The sequence below is a fragment of the Sycon ciliatum genome, chromosome 5 (assembly GCF_964019385.1).
Source record: "Sycon ciliatum chromosome 5, ocSycCili1.1, whole genome shotgun sequence".
Classification (NCBI taxonomy): domain Eukaryota; kingdom Metazoa; phylum Porifera; class Calcarea; order Leucosolenida; family Sycettidae; genus Sycon; species Sycon ciliatum.
The window spans coordinates 22,182,775-22,202,738 of NC_088647.1; the positions used below are offsets into that span (position 1 = coordinate 22,182,775).

Below are 19,964 nucleotides of genomic sequence, written 5' to 3' on the forward strand. Positions count from 1 at the left end.
TGAGGCGCTGCCCACGTGTGCAACTCTGCAGAATGCACAGACTCAGAGTGATCTAGTGACTGTTTAGCTGTCCAGTGTCCACCCTATCTCCACTGTGAGTTTGGTTGTGTTTTGTTTGTCCAGCCCGACCAGGCGACCCGAATAATCTGTGTTTTGCAATTGTTGGCGGTTATAGAAAAAATAGAAGAAATCACACGGAAACGAGTTATGAAGCAACTATCCACGACGGTAACAAGATAATAAGCAGTCAGAAAGTGCGATAGCTCGTTTCCATGTGATTTCTTCTATTTAAAAAAAATTATATTTATAGGCTCAGTATCCGAGTTAAGAGGTTATAGAAAAGAAGAAAAAAAGTATTGTTCTTGTGTTCTAACTGCACTCACTTAATAGCATAATCAGAGAGGCACATGTAAAAGTTGAACTGCGGTTCGCTATTCTTTAGCGTTTAGGAAAGGTACGAAGTTTGATGAATGCCAGTCAAGTTTGCTCCATGATCCAAGAAGACGAAGAGAAAAGAAAGTCGAGAAATCTGATTTTGAGATCAAAAGGAGCTTGTGGTAATTCCAGGGAAAGCAGCATGCAGGATCTGGCTCAACACTATTATTGCAGTTGGGAGCTTACCAATGATGAGTGATCTTCAATGTCAACTGTGGTGGTTGCTTTTTTTTGCCTTGATTGCAAGTATGCATCACGGATTAGCGGAAAATCTAACCATCATACTTGGAAATACAGTAAAACCTGTCAATGCCGCCACTCGGAAGAAGCGCCCACCTGTCCTAAAAGACCACTGAGACCAGGAGCAAGGGATGCATTTCCAGTCAAATTACCCTGGATGAGGAGGCCACCTGGTAACAGAGACCACGTTTTGAAGGTCCCTTGAGCGGTCGTCTTAGACAGGTTTCACTGTAGTAGCATGTCATGGTGTGTGTAATTAAAGAATCAGAAGGCATGTACAAGCATGAACCGGACTAACGCACGTATATTTAAAGCACATGCGCTTTTAAGTGAATTTTTGCTACGAATCCGATTTTCGAAAGTGAAATATTTTCGCCTTAACGTGCATGCGCGATCAGAGTTCGTTTGCCAGAGTCTTTGCGTTTGACTAGGTCTTGTAGTGTCAGTTTCATGGTTCCTGTATGCTGTTTGCAGACTTTTATCCATGATTGTGTCAAAGTGAGAATTTTGGTAGTGATGCGCCTACTACGGTACTTTTGTGGGAAATTGGTACACCCCCTTGATCATGATCCTGGCTATGCCCCTGTATGTATGTATGTATGTATGTATGTATGTATGTATGTATGTATGTATGTGTGTGTGTTTACATGTGTGTGTGTGTGTGTGTGTGTGTGTGTGTGTGTGTCTATGTGTGTGTGTCTGTGTGTGTGTGTCTGTGTGTGTGTGTCTGTGTGTGTGTGTCTACATGTGTGTGTGTGTGTGTGCGTGTGTGTCTCCTGGTGTGGTTTGTCTGTGCTACAGCGCAACCCTTTAGCACAATTTTTTTAAGGTGACGTGGCACCCAGCGAGACATCAATGAAGGCCGCCGTGCGTACATTTAACGATCACCTCTCCTTGCCGAGTCCAATAGAGCTGTGAGGATTGGCAGACAACACACACCTGGAAGGAAAGGCTCCCATCTCTGTTGGCTTTAATGAAGGCTGCTGTGCGGCCTTTTAACAATCACCTCTACTTGCTAAAGCTAATCAAGCCGTGGTGATTGCTAGACGACTACTCACGTGTGTACATATAAGGAATGGACACATCCCCCCCCCCCCCCCGCTCCTGTCTCCATTGTTTGTTTGTTTTTTGTGCGCTGGGTACACCTGTGCCAGCGATGTTTTCCTGTTCCACCACCACCGCTGTTTAATTTTATTTTAACTGCCGTATTCTCCAGGCCGGCATTGTTTTTCGTCAGCCTCTCTGGGTGAATCCAACCTGCCGCCAGCCTCACGTCATCATCATTATACCATACCGCGCCATTATGCCATACGGCGCCATTATGCCATGCAGCATCGCTATACCATCATACTACGCCATTATACCATACTGCGCCACTATGCCATACAACGCCACTATGCCTTACAGCCTCGTTATACAATGGTAACAGTACCATTATGCCATACACTGTTTTAGCCACACCAGCCTGGTCTGAACTCGTTTGTGCAGTTCTACGTCTCTTCTTCGTGTCGTTCTTTTTAACAGCTCCACAATGATTGTTTTTTTTCCGGTCTTGTTCTGCACCTCTATGGGGCTGCATCGTTTGCTGTCTTTTAACCTACCTGTGCTCACTTCATAGACGTCAGCCAGTTTTAGTAGACCACCAGTTTTAATAGACCACCAGTTTACGATGTTGCTTTTGCTTTTATATGCTTCTATCTGCTTTGTTTTGTGTGTTGTTTTTAGAAGTAAGGTGATCTTGCAGAGGAGGACTCTCCCAGATTATGGGCTTTAATATTTGGTAGAAATTGTTGTGAAGCAATCCACTCCAGAGTGTATATCTGAGCTCTGTGTGTGTGTGTGTGTGTGTGTGTGTGTGTGTGTGTGTGTGTGTGTGTGTGTGTGTGTGTGTGCATGCGCGCGCGCCGTATGTCTGTTTTTCACATGCGATATGCGTGCGGTCGATATTGGGTATCTCACGCCATCGTTGTTGGGATGACCGCATATCCAACAACCAGCTGCTGGAGTGGTGGGGTGACTCCGAAACCATCATCACAAAGGTACAGCATTGGCGTCTCGAGTGGCTGGGCCATGGCGCCCTCATGGACAACGTGCGATTGCCCAAGCAGTTGCTGTTCAGCACCCTGCCATGTCGTCGCCCGGATCGTGGCCCACGTCGGCGGTGGAAAGACTGCGCTCTGAAGGACCTCCGCTCATGAAACCTTGAAGCGGACTGGTACAGAGCGGCCTGTGGCTCTCGCCCAGACTGGAGGTTGGCTTATACCTCGGACGTCCCGGATCCCCCGTACCGGCACCGGTGACTTGCTGCGCACATGCACCCGGCACTTCGCACGTCAGGGCAACCTCACTAGGCACAAGTGCGCGGCTGAACGGCAGAAGCCGGTTCCGGAGCAGAGAGGTGCATGTCATCGTTGGTTCCGGTGCCGCGGTGGTTTGGCTGTACATCGTTGGTCCGCTTCTATCTCATGCCCACCACCAAGAGTACATGTTTTCATGTACTCTTGCCGGCACCGACCGCGTCAGCTGCTGCTACCATCGTTGATACTACCGCTCGGAGTTGCTGCCATGCTCACTGCGACATCTGCAATCGTTGTTTCCGCTCAACCCAGGGACGCAACCTACAGGCTACAGCGCTGTTCAATGCACTGCCACCTAGAGAACGGGACAAGTTTCTGCATATTTGTATCTGCTCTCACCGGCTCCGACTAGTCTCGCATCTGGAGCGCCATCGGGTGGCGTCCTCTTTCTCTCTTTGCGGCCCATCCGGGGCGGCCCACGTGACCCAAGTGGTTGTGGCTCTATAGGACAGGTGTGTGTGTGGGGGGGGGGGGGGGTGTACATGCACATCATGTGTGGTGTGTGTGTGTGTGTGCGTGTGTGTGTGTGTGTGTACATCTTGACAATGTGTGTGTTCTCTGCTCTGGTGGAGGACGGTTGTACTTTTCCGGGCTCTTGTTTCTGGCCTCCGTCCGTGCTTGTTCTCGCCGTTGTGGACGGCCTGGGGTGTCCCCAGCCGTCCAGGCCAACAGTGCCTGAGGTGGGGTATTCACCGACAGGAGACTTGGTCGGATAGTTACGATGCCGACACTCTCCTCGTCGCCCCCACCTCGGAGTCCTTCGTGAGGCTTTGCAAGCCCGCGAGTGGAGCAAACTACCGCACGAAGACGACAACTTGGAACGACTCTGAGCGTTGGCTCATGGAATGTTCGCTCTGTTGTGGAGAGTGATGGACCAGTTCTAGCGGCAGCCGTGAGAGGAATCGTTTCCGATGATAAGCCAGATCCATAGCTGCTGGAGATGGCTCTCTCGAACATGGTCCCGCTCGTCGTTCTATATTGTCGGCCCCGTAAGGGGACACGTGACCGTAATGGCAGTGTTTACCAGGACCAGGACCAGGAGGTGTGTGTACAATGCACATCATATGTATGTATGTACTCAATCTCCAGACAGCTAGCTGTTTCCGTCTCGTCAGCGGAGCTCAGAGTTACTAGCTGAACTGATCACAATGAAGTCCAATGAACAACAAAGCACGTTGCCTGGCTCAAAGAATCAAAGTCAGAGTGCTCGAACTTACTTCTAAGTAAACACGACGAGCTTTGCCGGCACCGTATATTTCTGCATATTATTAAAATTTATAATGCATTGTATGTACATGTATGTGCATGCACATAGTCATTCTTTGTTTTAGGTGCGCGTCCGCGTCTGCCCGTGGGTGCGAGGGGGGAGAGAGAGAGAGAGAGAGAGAGAGAGAGAGAGAGAGAGAGAGAGAGAGAGAGAGAGAGAGAGAGAGAGAGAGAGGGAGGGACGGAGGGACGGAGGGACGGAGGGAGGGAGGGAGGGAGGGAAGGAGAGAGAGAGAGGGGAGGGGGGAGGGCGTGCAAACTGCAAAGCTAAAGACATTCACTTGGGTATGCCCCTTTTCCACATCCGGTGTGCTTATCTTCTTTGTTGTTGTTGTTTTTTTGGACGATCTTGGATATTGATGTCTGCATAGAGTGTGAGACACTGATTTGCAGCAGGCTAGATTGCAAGATAATCTTTCCGGTTCATCTTCTTTTCTTCACAGCCACTGGTTGCTACCGTACCATTGAAGTCGGAAACTATTTTCGAGTATAAACTGTTCGCTTGTGTATGTAAAATGCCTGCTGCTTTTCAGAATGTGTTGAGTGCAATTTATCAGGATGCTGGCAGCAGTCGACTTTGCAGTGGTGGCAAATGTTCTGACACCCGCATGAACACAGTCTTTACTTGTCCTACTCCATCTTCGCTGCACATCCGTATAATTATATCTTGATCAAAACAAATTCAGCCACAAGTCATTATCTGAAACTGGTGAGGTTTACCTACACGTACTGGCGCTAGGGTTTATCGGGTGTTAGCGGCCGTCGTGAGTTCCCTTCGGGAACGGCTACGATAATTAATTATTTACTTTACTTTTTACATGACATGTACAGTATAATTATCATACAACACAAAGTGGGAGTTTGTTCTTTCGTTCTTTCCGATTAATTTTATCACGAATTGAATCCTCAGACTTCAGTGCAAGTGCAAGCATTGAGTTCTGCGTACGCTCTGACGTACTACAGTCGTGGGCAAGGCAATCCGACCCGTAAAAGCAGTGTCAGAGCTCATACGCCTCGACCTCCCGGATTGGTTTTTGGACCGTGTATGAGGTACAGTCAACTTGGCTAATAACGACTGCGGATTTAACGACTGCGGATATAACGACTGCGGATATAACGACTGCGGATATAACGACTGCGGATATAACGACTGCGGATATAACGACTGCGGATATAACGACTGCGGATATAACGACTGCGGATATAACGACTGCGGATATAACGACTGCGGATATAACGACTGCGGATATAACGACTGCGGATATAACGACTGCGGATATAACGACTGCGGATATAACGACTGCGGATATAACGACTGCGGATATAACGACTGCGGATATAACGACTGCGGATATAACGACTGCGGATATAACGACTGCGGATATAACGACTGCGGATATAACGACTGCGGATATAACGACTGCGGATATAACGACTGCGGATATAACGACTGCGGATATAACGACTGCGGATATAACGACTGCGGATATAACGACAAGTTGCGAATAACGACTGCGGATATAACGACAAGTTGCGAATAACGACTGCGGATATAACGACAAGTTGCGAATAACGACAGCAGTTCCATGCCCAGAGCAAAGTCCCTTCCAACTGTAATACATATAATGAGACTTCGGGTATAACGACACTTCGCGAATAAGGACACTTTTTTGATGTCCCGCCGAATGTCGTTATAAGCGAAGTTGACTGTATAATTGAAATAGAAACGTGCCGCTACTTTTGACTCCGGGGTCGAATCGCTATGGCGCTGACTGTGCATCGTATTATCAAGAGTACATAACCCCAAGAGTGTGCAACTGCCTGCACAACCTCTATGCTGTGCTGCGACGGCAGAACTTCACATCACGTGACATGGTTCAAAAGGTTATGCTGGCAAACAGTGCAAAGTGACCACAAGAGAGTTGTACCCAAAGCTGGGCTGCGTACAACCCAGTATCTATCATGCACTAGAGTGCACGGGTTCATCACGTGATGTGAAGTTCTGCCGTCGCAGACCCCATAGCTGGAGTTGCACACTCTTGGGGTTATGTACTCTTGGTATTTTGAATTACATGTAGGTACTGCTTGGTGAGGTGCCTGGAAGCATTGCGTTTGTTGTTATAATAAAAAATATCTACCGAGAAAAGACTAAGTCTCCAGCAGATTAGTTTAACTCTCGCCAAAATAGGAATCCATTGCTTTTGTTCATCGGATCTGTAACCATGGTAACTATGGTGCCAGGCAATCACACCCGTGCAGCGAGCAAGAGCCGCACTTGAGGCCGGCGGCACAGCAATGCCAGCTGTCGCCGCAGTCCTGGACGGGCGCCGGCTGAGCGTAGCAGCAGCCGTAGCCGGCGCTCGAGTAGTGATCGACGGTGCAGGTCGTGTTCCCCGGACACGCCATCTTGCCGCCAGGACACACGTTTCCAGTGGTGGCGGCGGCGTGGGGAATCCCCTGCGGCCGCCACCCCCGTCTCTGCTCCTCACGCTCTCCGGCATGCTCAGCCTCCGCCTCGGACAGTAGCTTCTTGAGGCCGCTGGCGACGGCCTGGCTGAGTATCTTGTACCCGGCTTGGTTGTAGTGCACGTTTTTAGGACTGGCCTAGCATGGCGTAAGCACGTAGGACACACAAGAGAAGAGTAGGACACAATGGTTATATACAGTCAGACCTCGCTTATCCGGTCCTCTTTTATCCGGATCCCTCACCATCCGGAAGAAAATGGTTGGTTACACATTTTCAGCATATGCCATGCATACGTACAATATGTGTGCTCGATTATCCAGAGCCCTCGCCTATCCGGATATTTTATTGGAAAACGGATCCGATGTGTGCGGTTAAGCGAGGTCTGACTGTACATACATGTACAAGACACATGTAAGCTTTCCTTCAGGTAGAGCTCAGCGCTACAATAATGTAGGTAGGATGATGACAGCGCCTCCGAGACGAGGCGGAGAACAGCATACGCGTGTGTCAAGTCTCACTCACGGAAGGGTCCGTATTTGGCATCCCGTGAAGCGGCATGTTTCATGTGTTGCTCAGCGAAATGCAACAAGTTCAGGGAAATGAACACCGCCACATAATATTATATTGTAGTAATGTGGTGACCTGAGTACAGAGATATGCGAGGTCACGTTCACGCTCAATTGTGTTGCATGCACGTACACACACATGCACGTACACACACACATGTACGTTCCTAAAACTGACCTCTATTGAACAGTTGTATGGCACTTTGCCGCACACGTCAATCACAGCCGTGTACAGGTCGATGACGTCGAGAGATGGCTGCTCGCCATGCATCACTGACACAGCAATCTGTATGGAGAGTGCATGTACACGTACATCACGCGCACACAGACGCATACACACCATGCATGCCCGGACCCGCGAACGTATACAGAGCTGCTCACTTTTCTTGGGTGAGTCAAGTTTCAACTTTACGCCTTTCACCATTACGCAGCCCAGTGTTCGCAGGTCTTGGGCTGCACGATGCCCGGCGCATACTTGAGTGACTCGACTGGATTTCATTGAGCAGCGCTGTAGAAGCGATATGAGCGACTATCTTACGGTACATGTGCATGCGTATACGGCCCTGCACTGCAAGGCATATACCTGGCCTTGCTCGAATTTTTATAATAATCATTGGTCTTGCTTCAGATATCAATCAAGCTGTATGTGTGTGTGTGTGTGTGTGTGTGTGTGTATGTGTGTGTATGTGTGTGTGCATGTGTGTGCATGCGTGTGTGTGTGTGAGTGAGTGCTCGTGTGTGCGTGTGTGTGCATGTGTGTGCATGCATGGTGGCACGCACGCGTGCGCGTGCGGGGAGGTACATGTATATGTATCACACCAAATCATAAAAGTGGCAATTGCAAGAGTGCTGATGTATTTACTGGAAGCTAAGTGAGCTCTCCTTTGTTTTACCCAGCACTCACATCATTATACTGCACTCACATCATTATACTGCACTCACATCATTATACTGCACTCACATCATTATACTGCACTCACATCATTATACTGCACTCACATCATTATACTGCACTCACATCATTATACTGCACAACCAGGCTGTTGATGGCAGCATCATACCCGACTGGGGTGGTTGTGACAACAGCAACATGCGGTGTGTGGGTAAGAAGGCGTTTCTTCAGCTGCTGGAAATTTTCCTTGTACGCATCTGGCGAGGTGTATTCCTCAGGATAGCTACATGGGGTGGGGGGAGAGAGAGAGAGAGAGAGAGAGAGAGAGAGAGAGAGAGAGAGAGAGAGAGAGAGAGAGAGAGAGAGAGAGAGAGAGAGAGAGAGAGGTGGGGAGAAGAGAGAGAGAGAGAGAGAGAGAGAGAGAGAAAGAGAGAGAGAGAGAGAGAGAGAGAGAGGAGAGGCGAGAGGTTAATAGAAATGCAGCAGGCATGGTGGTGGCCTGGCACAAGCGAAACGTCCCAAGCAGGTTGTGTTTCTCAACACAATCGCATAGAGTTTATGTAAACTATTTCACGGGGCGAGACAACGGATTTTCTAATGGGTGCTTAGTGTACAGCGCGAGTCGGTGGATTTTCTACATGGTAATGGGTGCTAATCATGCAGTGTGAGTCACTAGTACAAGTGCAACGCTGTGCCGCGAGTCCACGACTTTGTCAAACCACCTCAACTGATGATGTAGTCACATACTGTAAACCCCCTAATTTTAGCGACCAATATATTTTAGCGATTTCGAATTGTCGACGTTTTAGCGACCTTTTATTTTAGCGATCAGAGTAGACAGGTTTTTTTTCCGGGTAATGTGAGCAAATGGAGTACGAGTACTACTAGTAGGTCTACATGTACATCTACAGTATGTGTACTGGTGAACAGGTGAAGAAAGGAACTGTGTTACTACACAGTGCAGTGACACAGACTGGTATGTATGTGATGGTACTGTTCACTGAAAAAAGAAGAAAAAAAAAGATTCGCAATCCCTAACTTTAGCGAATTTGACTGATTCGCTAAATTCACTAAGGATAATGTGTCGCTAAAACTAGGGGGTTTACAGTATGTAACCTCTGTAGCCAGTGCGGGCAATGCGCATGTGAGAACTTTGAAAGTACAGTAAAACCTGTCAAGGCGGCGACCACTCGGATAAGGCGACCACCTGTGCCAGAAGACCACTGGAACCAGCACCAAGGGATGCTATTTCCAGTCAAAAGACCCTGGATAAGGAGACCACCTGGTAACAGAGACCAGGTTTTGAAGGTCCCTCGAGCGGTCGTCTTAGACAGGTTTCACTGTACAGTAGTTGCCAGCTTGAGACCGACCCTACCCCGCGTGACAACCGCAACGATTCAGTACAGTCATGTAGAAGTACAATAATGCCCCGAGCTTATAACTGACCCTACCTGCCACTGTAGTTGACATCGTGCAGTCCGGAGTTGATGACGATGGCGTCATAGTGTGTCTGCTGCAGCATGGACGTGACCATCCACTGGTCGAAGCACTGCATGGCGTACTTTGTGTCCAGTGCACCTGTGCAGACAGCGGCACATGGGAATCGGTTTTCATGCAATAGGTTTTCAATCAGTACAGCTGTAGATTTACCAGTGTAACGTCACCAGATGGTTCCGTAGATCACTGAATTGACGTAGAGTTGGGCATATTCAAGCCTTGAATGTCATTGTAGTTCCTTATTGCCGGCTTGCATCATTCTCGCACGTTATCGGTAGTAGTCTCTGATGGGTTTATTCCTTCTTTGATGTTCCCGCGGACCCTTGTGTGCTTTACCAATTGGTAGAATACAAACTCTTTATCTCCGGCTCCAGTAGAGTGAGCTGACAAATTGACAATGTCAATGATACAGTCGTCCCTCTCTAATCCGGCACTTTATAATCCAGCACCCTCGATAAACCAGCACAATTTTCAGTAGCCAAAATGTCCTCTTCATGCACATTGCAGCAGTAAATCAGATTTGTTAATCCAGCACCCTCCCTAATCCAGCAGATTTTCGTGGCACAAATGGTGCCGGATTATAGAGGGACCACTGTAACAGATTTGAAGTAATTACAATGTACAGGAAAACCTGTAGCTAAAGACTACCGTGACTAGCGACCAGCCTGGTACTACAGACCACTTCGCCAGGCACGGACGGTCCCACATTCATAATTATAATAATAATGGTTGTGCGGTGCAAACCTCTAACTAAAGACCACCTGCCACTAAAGACCGCTTTCTCTGGCCCCAAAGGGTGGTCGTTAGTCACAGGTGTTACTGTAATTAGTTAGTATTGGTAGATCTACGTTTCCCTACCTCCATCAGTACTGAACGGTGCGTGCTGTACTTGGCACACGCTGGAGTTTAGCAGCTGCAGCACCAGGGGCGTGTATCCCAGACTCACCGAGTCACCGATCACCAGGCAGTTCTTGCGACCGTCCGTCGGCGGCAGCAGCGGTGGCCCAGGTCGACACACGCGTGAGGCGGGCGACGCTGTCGCTTCCGCCACCTGGACAATTCCGCCGGTGGCCAGGAGCAATGCAAGAAGCGGCATGAAGGCAGAGATACCTCCGCCATTGGCCTGAGTTGATGTGGTCATTCTAGTTCTGTGCCGAGCTTTGCGGAGTCACGCAATACCAAACCGATGTGAAAAGTCTAATCCCGTAAGATCAAGAGGAGTCCGCCTAGGAAGGGAAGAATTTTTAGATTCACACTCTACAAACACTCTACAAACATTCTTCCCAAATGACTTGTACGTTTAGCTTGAGCTATATACTATTATAGGTGGGAAGAATGAAACGAAGAAAAGCCACGGACCCTGATCTCTGATCTCTGATCTCGTTTATCTACGTGTAGATCTACGTGTATGGCGGTATGGTAGACTACTTACTTGTGTCGCTTCATGCCATGGATCTATGAAAGTATTTTAGGGGCCGTCCGTAAATATCGATGTTTTTTTAGAGACGATATTGGTGCTTCTCTCCCTTGACCCCCCTCCCTCCCCCCAGAAGACGCACATGTACATCTAGATCATGGAATCAATATTTTTGGATGCTCATGAAGTGCCCAGGATGTTGAGGGTCCGGTGTAGGCGTGAAAATCCCGCCGCACTCACGCCTGGGGGGAGCGAACCGGGTTGGCGCTGCAGTGCTCACAGCCATCGTGTACTGGTGAGTGGTGTAGCCAAAGCGGCTCGGGCTTGAATTTTTTCAAATCCTTGTTCAGACAGTGAAGACTGGAAACTCTTGTGGAGTTCGTCCGTGTTTGTTCGCACTGCCTCTACGTCTTGAAAAAGGTCTCCTACAGGCATCGTTCGGCCGATTTCCACAATCAATAGCTCATTCTTTTGCTCTTGAAATTCGCCATGGGCGTACAGCTTCCAATTTTTGATTTTGTTCTTGTGTCGCGAGTTTTAGCTCCGCGAACGGAAGCTGGTTTCACATTTCTTGTATAGCCATTTAGACGTCCGCGTGCAGGGATCGGCGAAACTTCAGATATTTACATCGATATTTTTCTGATGCTCGAAAAGACGCACATGGCTCAAACCCCCTCCCCCCCAGACGCACCAATATCGTCTCTAAAAAAACATCGATATTTACGGACGGCCCCTTACTAAAATTTTAGTATGAATGATTGTATGACTGTAGACCTACATGGCTAATACAGTACTTCGCCTTGGCTTTAGCTTTGTACTTTCCCAACTACGGTAACCATGGTAACTACTTACCCAAGCCAAGGCCGCAACTTCGCAAGGGTAAAATGGGGGTCCGTAGTGCTTGGTGAGTAGGTCTACGAGTAGTGGGTCTAGAATGTAGACCTCCTAGCTCCTGACTATCTGCAGTAGTACCGGTAGATCTACCGTAGTATGCCTGGCCCTAGGCCCTGTAGATCTAACTAACTTACTAACGAGTAACGTTACCAGTGTGGTTACTTCTGTCTGTAGTGACTATTATGTAGTCTAGAGTCTAGTCGCTAGTAGTAGTAGTAGTAGTAGACTACTAGTAGGGACGACGAGAGTCCATGCGGAGCTATGGGAGGCCGACGTAACTAACTGTTAGTGTTACGTCGCAGGCCCGTAGCAGCCCCATTTAGGTTGGTCCGGCAAGATCCGACTTTGATGCTCCCCCTCCCCCCCCCCATACTCATATATTATGCCGGTACATGTACATGACTTTATCTTGCCCGTAAAAGAGGCCGTTACCCCGCCAAAACAAAACAAAAAACATGTACATACATTGTAAAATGTACATGTACATGCATGTAATCGTCGTGACCATGTAGAGTGACATAGGGCGAGAAAAGGAAGAAGGACGTTCTGCATGAGTCAGGAAAAGGGCATCAGCATGTTGTGTCCGTCCAAACAGAACTTGTTGAAGCCTGTGAAGGTATAGCAACAGTATCTAAATGCATGTGATAAAAGAACCAAAATGTACCTTTGGAGGAGGAGAAAGTGTATTGCAATGGACTATCTTTGGTACAAACCCTATCTAGAAAGAATTGGAGGAAGAAAAGAATCCGAACACGTTTCCGGAAGTACAGAGTAGGAACATTCACGGGCATGACTGTCCTCATGACCTTCAGCAGGGTCATATTCCTGATGACATGTGCAATGTAGGTCTACTACCGGCACCAAGAGTCCGTAACTCTTGCCGGCACTACTCTGATGTAATACCTCTATACTACTTATTACACACATCATCATCATCATCATGGATGGACATCCTGAGCTGCTCACATGGGTGAGCTCCCCCCTTTTTTTTTTTTTTTTTTTTTTTTTTTTTTTTTTGGCCGAATATTGGTCCGGCAGCTGCCGGACCTGCCGGACCGCCTGCTACGGCCCTGCGTCGTAAGTGGTCCGTGGCATGGCACTGCCCCCCCCCCCCCCCCCCGGTCCGAATGGTCGAGCTAGCTGGGAGACGTGTTGAAATGACTGAAATCCCCAGGTGGATCCCCGAAACCTTTTTGTGAGGTCGAGATGGCGAAACACAGCTGACTGTAGCTAGATGCATGGTAGATATCCAAGTACCGGTAGCTAGATCTACCCGATTTCCTGATTCCATTTTTCTTTGCCTTCAAATAGTTCACTGCAGCAGTCAGTGTAAAAATTATTATAACTGTGTTAGTAGTCTCCTTCTGACAGTCTACCAGTTACGATTAGCATTACTCGTAGAATCCTCCTAGCCCCTTGTAGTTGTAATCAATCGACTGAGCGTTCCTCAACACAACAGGCATTTTACTGTTACAATATACATGATTGTACAGGACACTTTTCTACTCCTGATCAGCGGCTCTGGACTAATACTTTTGTAGTTTGTAGCGAATTGTAACATCTAGCGATCGAGTGTGTCACTCTCTCGGACAGCTACTTGCAGCGTTAGATGTACAAGCTCGGTCACAGAGAAAAAAACGAGCTCAGAAACTATAGTATAGGCGACAGGCAGAATCAGTAGAGGTTTCGATAATCATTTTGAGTCAAGGTTGTAGGAGCATTTCAAGTTGAGGGGAATCGTCTTCTATTCCATTAGTGAGTTTGTAGGTACTAGTACGTGTAGTTTGAATGGTCCAGTGCTAGTAGATCTCCTGCTAGTGCTACAGGGACGCGGACGCTACCGATTGAAGGAACACGATCACACAGACACCACTCACTGCACACCACCGTCATGTCTGGCAGTGTCGAAGAAGGAGCAGATCCCTGGCAGACGGTAAGTCAAGTCACTTGTTGGCAAGGACCAAGTGCAACTGAAGTCTGAAGCCCCAGGCGCAGTGTAGAAATTCTACACTGCGTGTGCAAAACATATGAACACGTTGTTATATCCAATAAACTTATAGGGAGTTGCAAATCGCTGTGTAACTGTTGCTATCATTGTATTCGAGGTGTATATTGCCTTTGGTACAGTCAGACCTCGCATAACCGCACACATCCGTTTTCCACAAAAGTGTACGGATAGGCGAGGGAACCGGATAACCGAACACACATACTGCACGTATTCACGGCATAATTATGCTGTAAATCGGTAACCAACGATTCCCTTCCGGATGGCGAGAGGACCGGATAAGCGAGGTCTGACTGTATTTCGTTCTGTAAAGTATGGATGCGGCTGATGGGGATTCTCGGCACTTGTGCCTGTGGTTGTGAGACTTATCCACTCTTCCGCACCGTTGGGCGCTGCATCTGCCGCTAGGATTTACCGGGTGTTAGCGGCCGTCGTGAGTTCCCTTTGGGAACGGACACAATCTTTTACTTACATTACCTGTATATGCCACAGGTAGTGTAGTAGAGAAGTTTTTAGCTTTTGCTGAGACCGTTTTTTAAATTATTATTCCACGATCACGATGACATAGTGCCAATATAACATCTCATACGGGCGTTTAGGCGGCTGAAACCGAAGGGCCTCGCCAAACATTATCAATCTCTTCTTCATTGAGAGTGCGTGACCTTTGTAGAGCAAATCTGTTTTTAACGACACGCTTACAACTGACAGCTGGTATGAAAAATGGCCCAGCGCATACAGGTACTTGTGTGTACGAAGCTGTCCGCAATTCGCAAATGAATTCTGCCTTTGCTAGCCTAACGCCGCGTGTTAAAGTGCACGCGCCTATATCCGGGTGTAAGCACACCCTCACACGTACGCGCATAGGCTTATACAGTGTGAGTGAACCCAATCCCGCGACACACTGACACCATCTCTACAGGGTGTAATGCGCGGTTTCAACATTCCATACTGGCAACGCAATTACAAGCACCTGCGGCTACGTGTGTATGTGAGACCAAGCGACCTGCGAAAATTTCAAATGTGTGGCAAAACTTGCGAAAAATTTCAAATGTGTGGCAAAACTTGCGAAAAATTTCAAATGTGTGGCAAAACTTGCGAAAAATTTCAAATGTGTGGCAAAACTTGCGAAAAATTTCAAATGTGTGGCAAAACTTGCGAAAAATTTCAAATGTGTGGCAAAACTTGCGAAAAATTTCAAATGTGTGGCAAAACTTGTGAAAAATTTCAAATGTGTGGCAAAACTTGCGAAAAATTTCAAATGTGTGGCAAAACTTGCGAAAAATTTCAAATGTGTGGCAAAACTTGCGAAAAATTTCAAATGTGTGGCAAAACTTGCGTACAGTAAAACCTGTCAAGGCGACCACTCGGATAAGGTGGCCACCTGTCCTAGAAGACCACTGGAACCAGCACCAAGGGATGCTATTTCCAGTCAAATGACCCTGGATAAAGCGACCACCTGGTAACAGAGACCAGATTTTGAAGGTCCCTTGAGCGGTCGTCTTAGACAGGTTTCACTGTATAAGCGCATGGGCTTACACATGGGTCGTTACGGTAGTTTGCTTTGTAATAACCCACACTCCCTAGTACCGTGCTCAGAATCTCAGTGTAAGGATAGCATAGAGTGTTAGTGTAAGGATAGCATAGAGTGTTAGTGTATTGCACTTTGTAAGATTCTTCGTGTGTAGAACTCAGCCTGACCTTTCCCCTCAGACACCAACCCTTCACTCAGGACTGTGCTCGTAGCAGATGCCTGTATAGTTTGGACATTGATTGTTGCACCCCTAATCGCATGTGTGTATCTGCGTCGGTATGCGCAGGCTGTGCGTCCACGCTACACGTATGTGCTGGACAAGTGCTCTCCCAACGCGGACGAGTTTGTGCTGCACGCCTTCCAGAAGAACCTCATTACGTCCCGCGAGAAAGAAGAGCTGCAACTGCCAAAGACGAAGACGCAGCGCATGGATGAGCTTGTGACTATCCTGATGCGGGGCGGCGCGTCAACACTGACCAAATTTCTTGATGTGAGTGAAATGGAATAGTGCCGCTCAGTGATTTTCAAGTGTCAGTCTTTGCGGGATCACCTTGTACATTGCATCATTCAAATTTCACGTGTGTCAATTGATGGCCCTTTGCAGATTCTGAACGACATTGGCAAGGACAAGCCAGATTTCACTGATCTTGCCACGGAGCTAGGAAAGAAGGCTTGCGGCTATTGAAGGTACGCAATTCATGTTCTCGGCATACTATGGAATACGATGAAGTACTATTTTTTGTCTACCCTGCACTATTCTATACCAATTTCTTGACCTTCGACATGCAGTGTCTCGGTCTTCGCTATTAAATACAGTCAGACCTCGCATAACCGCACACATCCGGTTCCCACTAAAATATCCGGATAGGCAAGGAAACCGGATAATCGAACACACATACTGTTTATGCATGACATATGCTGTAAATCGGTAACCAACAATTTTCGTCCGGATGGCGAGGGATCCGGATAAAAGAGGACTGAATAAGCGAGGTCTGACTGTAATGTTATATTCTTTGGAGGTACGTAATACTGAACTTTCGCTGTATGTGTGAGTACAGTTCTCAGTGCTGCCAACCTTCCGTATTGTTCCGTATCATGTTGTACGGAAGATTACTCCTTTCGTTTACAGTACGGAATTTGACCAAAATGGTACGGAAAATTGAAGAGGATCGATCAGCTACAGATATATAGAAGCATGGCAAGCGCAAGCTGAGCGATGGATATCCCTGTGCCAAAGTGAGTGCATGCCATGCTTCGACTATGCACAGCACAACTATCATGTCGTGGTACAAGCCACACATGTTTTGCACTAGCAAATCCAGCCACCGACAAGAATTTGAGTGTCAAAAAAACACAACACAAGCAATGCACACGGCAGTACATTGACAGTACGCGAAAACACTGCAAAATGCGGTCTCTTGGATACAAATTCTTCCAAAAATAATAAAATTAATAAAATAAAATAAAATTTAATTTAATTTGAAACTCGCGTATTGAGCCAAAAATAAAAGTAGAAAGGAAAAGGACATATGGAAACGAGTTAAGAGTAACTCTCCACCACCGTAACTAGATACTATATACAGTCAGAAAGTGCAACAACTAGGCACAAAACGGACAGAGTACTGAGACATTCGACGTCCTGACACCTACATCTCCGTAGCGCTAACCGACAGCCTTCCAACTTGGAATGTTCAAGGTTATGGAAAGACCAAAGAGGGGAAGGCAAGCGCAACGAAAACGAGCACAAGCTACAGTCCCAACGGAACAAAGATGCTGCTTCGAATTGTAGTTAAAACGCTTTGTCAAATCACCTACTGGTCTCGTCATCGTCCAGTAACAATCGACATTCTTTGTTCCGTTGGGACTGTAGCTTGTGCTCGTTTTCGTTGTACCTGAACACTGAAGCAAGCGATCGATGCATCATTCAGCCTGATGTACACAGACGTGCATGAATGTGCACGCATTACTGGACACGCGTATCTATGAATTCCCGCACACTACAACGCAGCCATTTAGACAATACTCTGTCAATATTCAGTCTCAATGTTGTTCACTTTGAGGATGTGCCATTCACGAACCTTCAGTGAAAGAGAAAAGATATTCCGCGGACATGAGAGGCGTTTAGAGGGTGCGGGTTAGACCGAGTAATAATACAAGTAATGGAAATGATTGTCATCATGAAAGATCAGCCTGTACGAATAAGTCATCTTGCCCCGTGCTTTCCCACTCTTTGTTCTTTCTGGCAGGTGCGCGGCATACACGTGGCGGAATCGTATCACCAGGTCCCGCAGCTATGTGAGTACATGCTGTTAGACAGATGTGTGAAATGCCGCCACGGATTGAGCTTCTCAAACCGGGTATGAGCTAGGTACAGCAGACAACCGGTGCGTCCTGGCCCAGCTCTACCTATTGAAAGGCTAATTGTAAAAATCGTGCTCCCAGGATGTTGACCTCTGGATTGGAAAGGGAATGAGCTTGAAATGGCCTCGACTACAACATTTATTTTCTACTTTAGTTTCTCAATAAGAATATTGTGCTGAGCCCTATTGTAGTCTCTCCTTTCCTCCACCCGCTAACACAGTATTGTCTTGCAGTGTAAATAACGCTGAGAGGTACCTTAATGTGGGGGAACGGAGAGCGGTATTGCTGTACTTCAGTCTTTCCCAATTTTTATAGAGCTCGGAAGCTACACCCTAGTCCAGCTGCCAGGGTTGAATTTCGTTTAGAATTTTTCAGATTGTTTTCCAAATTAGACTTTGAAGTGGGTAGACTTAGTGTAGCCCTTGAATTCTAGTCTTCAGCTGGCTACAATGTCTACAAATCTACTTCAGCCTCCGATATCTTTTTTAAACTTATATTCTTGTGCATTTTTGGGTGGCAGCCGTGATCTCATGGCTTTTCCACAGAAGCTTCTTCGGCATTGTTTGTGATAAACCGGTAACACCACTCTGCGTGCTGGGATGACTTCTCCTCAACTAACGTTCTCCATGGTGCACTGGACCGAATCGCGGCTGTCACTGCACGAGGCTGCGGGAATGCCGTGCATGCAGGAGTTTTGTGTGTGCCCACACCGTGATTTATTGTGTACATAAACCCTGCAGATTCTTGCATACCGTATTATCTCTAAGATAAGCACAGTCTCCAATAATAGCACGTCTCCAATAATAGAACACCTTGGGGCGGCATTCAAAAAATAAAGTGCTCAGTCTCCATTATAAGCGCACTGTGTAAATTCATTATCTGTACCGGCGAAAAAACCCTGAAATGTGTGTGTGTGTCTGACATGAATTTGGCATGGCAACATCCCTCTGAAATGAGGTTGAAATAATAATGGAACAGTCTCCAAAAAAGGAACGTCTCCATTAATAGCACGGGGCAGAGGGACATTGAAAAAATAAAGGACCGTGCTTATGTTAGAGATAATACAGTAGTTTAAAGCAGTATCTCAAAGTACATGTATTTGCCAGGTTCGGCAGGGCGTTCGAGCAGGACTTTAAAGGGTCTTGCCTGGAAGTGGACTGGTGTTTCCGGCCGTGCTGCAACCCAGAGCTAATGATTGGGAGCTCGTGACCTGGCCTGAGAATAGCATGGATCCAGCTAATGGAGTTTCAGACCACTTGAGTGGGTTTGACCAATTCATGCCCACTACGGTTTAGGAACTGTTTTATTCACGTTGAGTTTTCAGGACGATGGCATTCCTATGCCCGGGATGAGGGAACATCAGCCTGACTGACTCTCGCTTGAACCCGTGAAATAACCATCGGCAAAGCCAGGCATTTTGCCATGGTCTGCTGTTACGCAGATGATCAATAACTCAACTGCTGGCATCGTATCGCATGGTCAGATAAACCACGCAGGGTACATTGTCTACGCTGATGGGTAGCAATATTACTGGGAACATGTCCATCTATTCTTACACTTTCGAATCAGGAAATTTACACGGCATCAATCCCCATGAGAGTCTGGCAAGTAATTCAACGTCCATTGACTTTCTCTTGCTCTTTGATTAGCTTCCCAGAGCTGACAGCACTGGTACAGCGGGTACGGCTATGACCATACCAGCTTTACCAATCCCAGCGTTCATGGCATTCCCAGCATGAAACTACATGACTGGCAACTGAAATCCGACCCCTGAGCGGTGCGCTCACATCGCAAAGACTCAACAAGGGATTGTAAAACTACGAAATAGAGACTGCTACAGTGCTAGAATGTGAATGGTCAGGGGTCGGGTTTCAGTTGCCAGCACTGTACATGTACGTGGAGGTACTAGTAGGCTATCCTCTCACACTCCTCGAGCTACAGTCTCTCCTCCTTCTGAAACTGTTCTTCTTGTCCAGCGAGGACTATTGTGTTGGCTGGATCATGTCGGTTGCCAAAGGATACCTGTGTAGCTAAAA

At 47.4% G+C, this 19,964-nt stretch overlaps 3 protein-coding genes across 3 annotated transcripts in view; 2 read left to right on the plus strand and 1 right to left on the minus strand.

Moving 5' to 3' along the window:
* Positions 1 to 2,492, plus strand: part of LOC135818051 (uncharacterized) — a gene marked incomplete at its 5' end in the record, with an annotated part of 41,460 nt that extends 38,968 nt beyond the window's left edge. Inside the window, 1 exon segment of the mRNA XM_065331372.1 lies at positions 1,477 to 2,492.
* Positions 2,493 to 6,387: 3,895 nt separating this feature from the next.
* Positions 6,388 to 11,031, minus strand: LOC135818052 (uncharacterized). Its single transcript, XM_065331373.1, has 5 exons — positions 10,579 to 11,031; positions 9,675 to 9,801; positions 8,350 to 8,506; positions 7,510 to 7,617; positions 6,388 to 6,902 (listed from the first exon to the last, which is right to left on the minus strand). Exons 1-5 carry the CDS (start codon positions 10,859 to 10,861, stop codon positions 6,528 to 6,530), a joined length of 1,050 nt encoding a protein of 349 aa, XP_065187445.1. The 5' UTR covers positions 10,862 to 11,031; the 3' UTR covers positions 6,388 to 6,527.
* A 2,320-nt stretch (positions 11,032 to 13,351) lies between these two features.
* On the plus strand, positions 13,352 to 18,546 carry LOC135818053 (uncharacterized). Its single transcript, XM_065331374.1, has 4 exons — positions 13,352 to 13,964; positions 15,854 to 16,057; positions 16,172 to 16,254; positions 17,814 to 18,546. The coding sequence occupies exons 1-3, from the start codon at positions 13,923 to 13,925 to the stop codon at positions 16,250 to 16,252; spliced, it is 327 nt and encodes a 108-aa protein (XP_065187446.1). The 5' UTR covers positions 13,352 to 13,922; the 3' UTR covers positions 16,253 to 16,254; positions 17,814 to 18,546.
* Positions 18,547 to 19,964: the final 1,418 nt, after the last annotated feature.

What these genes read in the sequence shown, in the direction of transcription:
- LOC135818052 (XM_065331373.1), bottom strand. Translation starts at nt 10,861, where the DNA reads ATGACCACATCAACTCAGGCCAATGGCGGAGGTATCTCTGCCTTCATG. An exon ending in ACCGTTCAGTACTGATGGAG is followed by an intron (nt 9,802 to 10,578) that starts GTAGGGAAACGT and finishes CTGTCTGCACAG; the next exon opens with GTGCACTGGACACAAAGTAC. An exon ending in GATGTCAACTACAGTGGCAG is followed by an intron (nt 8,507 to 9,674) that starts GTAGGGTCAGTT and finishes CACCCCATGTAG; the next exon opens with CTATCCTGAGGAATACACCT.
- LOC135818053 (XM_065331374.1), top strand. Translation starts at nt 13,923, where the DNA reads ATGTCTGGCAGTGTCGAAGAAGGAGCAGATCCCTGGCAGACG. An exon ending in GAGCAGATCCCTGGCAGACG is followed by an intron (nt 13,965 to 15,853) that starts GTAAGTCAAGTC and finishes CGGTATGCGCAG; the next exon opens with GCTGTGCGTCCACGCTACAC. An exon ending in CACTGACCAAATTTCTTGAT is followed by an intron (nt 16,058 to 16,171) that starts GTGAGTGAAATG and finishes GGCCCTTTGCAG; the next exon opens with ATTCTGAACGACATTGGCAA.